We start from the raw sequence: 2,102 nt of genomic DNA, 5'->3' as shown, positions 1-2,102 counted from the left end.
GTGGCGTGATCTCTGCTTACTGCAAGCTCTGCCTCCTGGGTTCACACCATTCTCCTGCCTCAGCCTCCCGAGTAACTGAGCCTACAGGTGTCTGCCACCACTCCCAGCTAATTTTTGTACTTTTAGTAGAGACAGGGTTTCACTGTGTTAGCTAGGATGGTCTTGATTTCCTGACCTCGTGTTCCACCTGCCTCGGCCTCCCAAAGTGCTGGGATTACAGGTGTGAGCCACCGTGCCCAGCCTCGTCCTTCTTTTTATTGCATATCTCCTAAAGACAATTACATGGTTTTGCAAATGGCCAAGGCATGAAGTTGAAGGAATAACATTTTCTCTATATTATGACTGATTCAGTTTTGTTCCGAGCGTGATGGGGAATGTTTAACAATTACCTTTCTAGGTGTCTCTTCAGGTAAGTTAGGTAGAGGGATTATTAATTGAAAGACTAATTTATCCATTTGTAAAAATAAAGATAGCAATACTCAATTCACTGGCTTATTAAAAAAATTAAGAGAAGACTTATGTGACATCCTTTGCTCAAAGAAATGCTTAGCATAATAGAAAATTTCAGCATATGGTGGTGGGTGTTGGAAGTAGCAGCACCAAGAGTAATAAATGTCATTAATTAACTTCAAGTCATCCCTGAGCACAGTCAAAATTATAGTCATAAAGACTGGTCAGATTTCTCAGACAGGAAATAATTTAGCATTGAATGATTAATAATGATTGTGGAATTGAGTAGAATCGACACAGATCTTTCATCTGGAGATAGAGACTACATCTGTGAACTAGGTAATGTTTCACAGTTCAAAGTAACAGGTCAGATGTGACTAATTTAGGGACATTACTGTGAACATTCTAGAGTGAGACACTGAAATACCCACTGTAATCTAAATGCTAACATACTAGTCTCTTTATGGCATTTTTAATCTCTTTGTTTCTTAGGGTGTAAATGGCTGGATTTAGGAGAGGTGTGATGACTGCATAAAATACAGCAAGAAACTTGTCCACCCAGGAGATACTCACTGGCCACAAATAAATGAAGATGCAAGGCCCAAAGAATAACACTACCACTATGATGTGGGCAGTGCAGGTAGAGAGAGCCTTGGATGCCCCACCCTTAGAGTGAAGGCAGACAGTAAACAGTATATGAGAGTAAGAGGTCAGCAACAGAATGAAGCAGATGGTTGCCAGTACCCCACTGTCAACATTTATCAACATTTCTAGAATATCGGTGTCTATGCAGGCTAGCTTGATTACCAATGGAATATCACAGAAAAAGCTATCCAATTCCCTGGGTCCACAAAAGGGCAGCTTTGCAATCATAATTAGTTGACTTGCTGAATGCACAAAGCCAATAATCCATGATGTCATCACTAACCCAATGCACATATGATGCTGGAGTAATGGAGTGGCTTGCAGATTGCCACATAACGGTCATAGGCCATTGACACAAGCAGTACCATTTCGCCCCCTCCAAAGAAATGTCCAAAGAAAATTTGAAACATACACCCTCCAAAGGAAATGGTCTTATTTTCCTTGAGAAAGTCTGTGATCATTTTAGGGGTAGTGACTGAGGAAAGACAGAAGTCAATGAATGAGAGATTGGCTAACAGGAAGTACATAGGGGAATGGAGATGGAGGTTAGTGATAATTATGATCACAATGAAGATGTTGCCTAAAATGGTAATCAAATAAAGTGAAGAAAATATCACTAGGAGGAAGTCCTGGAGCTCCCATGAATCACAAAGCCCAAGAATGATGAATTCAAACACCACAGACTGATTTGCTTCTTCCATTTAGTCCAGTCTGTTCTAAAGTCATCTGAAAAAAGACAGAGCATCACATTTTCTGAATAAACATTATGTGAATTTAGAGGATTTCTTTTTTTTAAAGAACTGATTTGCTTTACTGTACTTGTCCTGATTATTTGTATACAGTGCAGCAAGAATAATTATTTGTTTTTACATAGGCTTTTATATTGGTTTTGATGGAACTTTGTTGCATAGAAGGAATCTCAGATACATTTTTTATTTATTATTATTATACTTTAAGTTCTAGGGTACATGTGCATAACGTGCAGGTTTGTTACATATGTATACTTG

The 2,102-nt window shown here is 38.9% G+C and overlaps 1 protein-coding gene across 1 annotated transcript; it reads right to left on the bottom strand.

Annotated features, from left to right (window-relative positions):
* Positions 1 to 894: 894 nt before the first annotated feature.
* Positions 895 to 1,796, bottom strand: LOC117071062 (olfactory receptor 4K2-like). Its single transcript, XM_033190850.1, is given in 2 exon segments — positions 895 to 1,388; positions 1,391 to 1,796. Coding segments are annotated over 2 exon segments (900 nt in total).
* Positions 1,797 to 2,102: the final 306 nt, after the last annotated feature.

This window comes from Trachypithecus francoisi, unplaced genomic scaffold, assembly GCF_009764315.1.
Source record: "Trachypithecus francoisi isolate TF-2019V2 unplaced genomic scaffold, Tfra_2.0 Lachesis_group3, whole genome shotgun sequence".
In the NCBI taxonomy this organism is placed as follows: domain Eukaryota; kingdom Metazoa; phylum Chordata; class Mammalia; order Primates; family Cercopithecidae; genus Trachypithecus; species Trachypithecus francoisi.
This window is presented reverse-complemented; position numbering and strand designations above follow the sequence as displayed.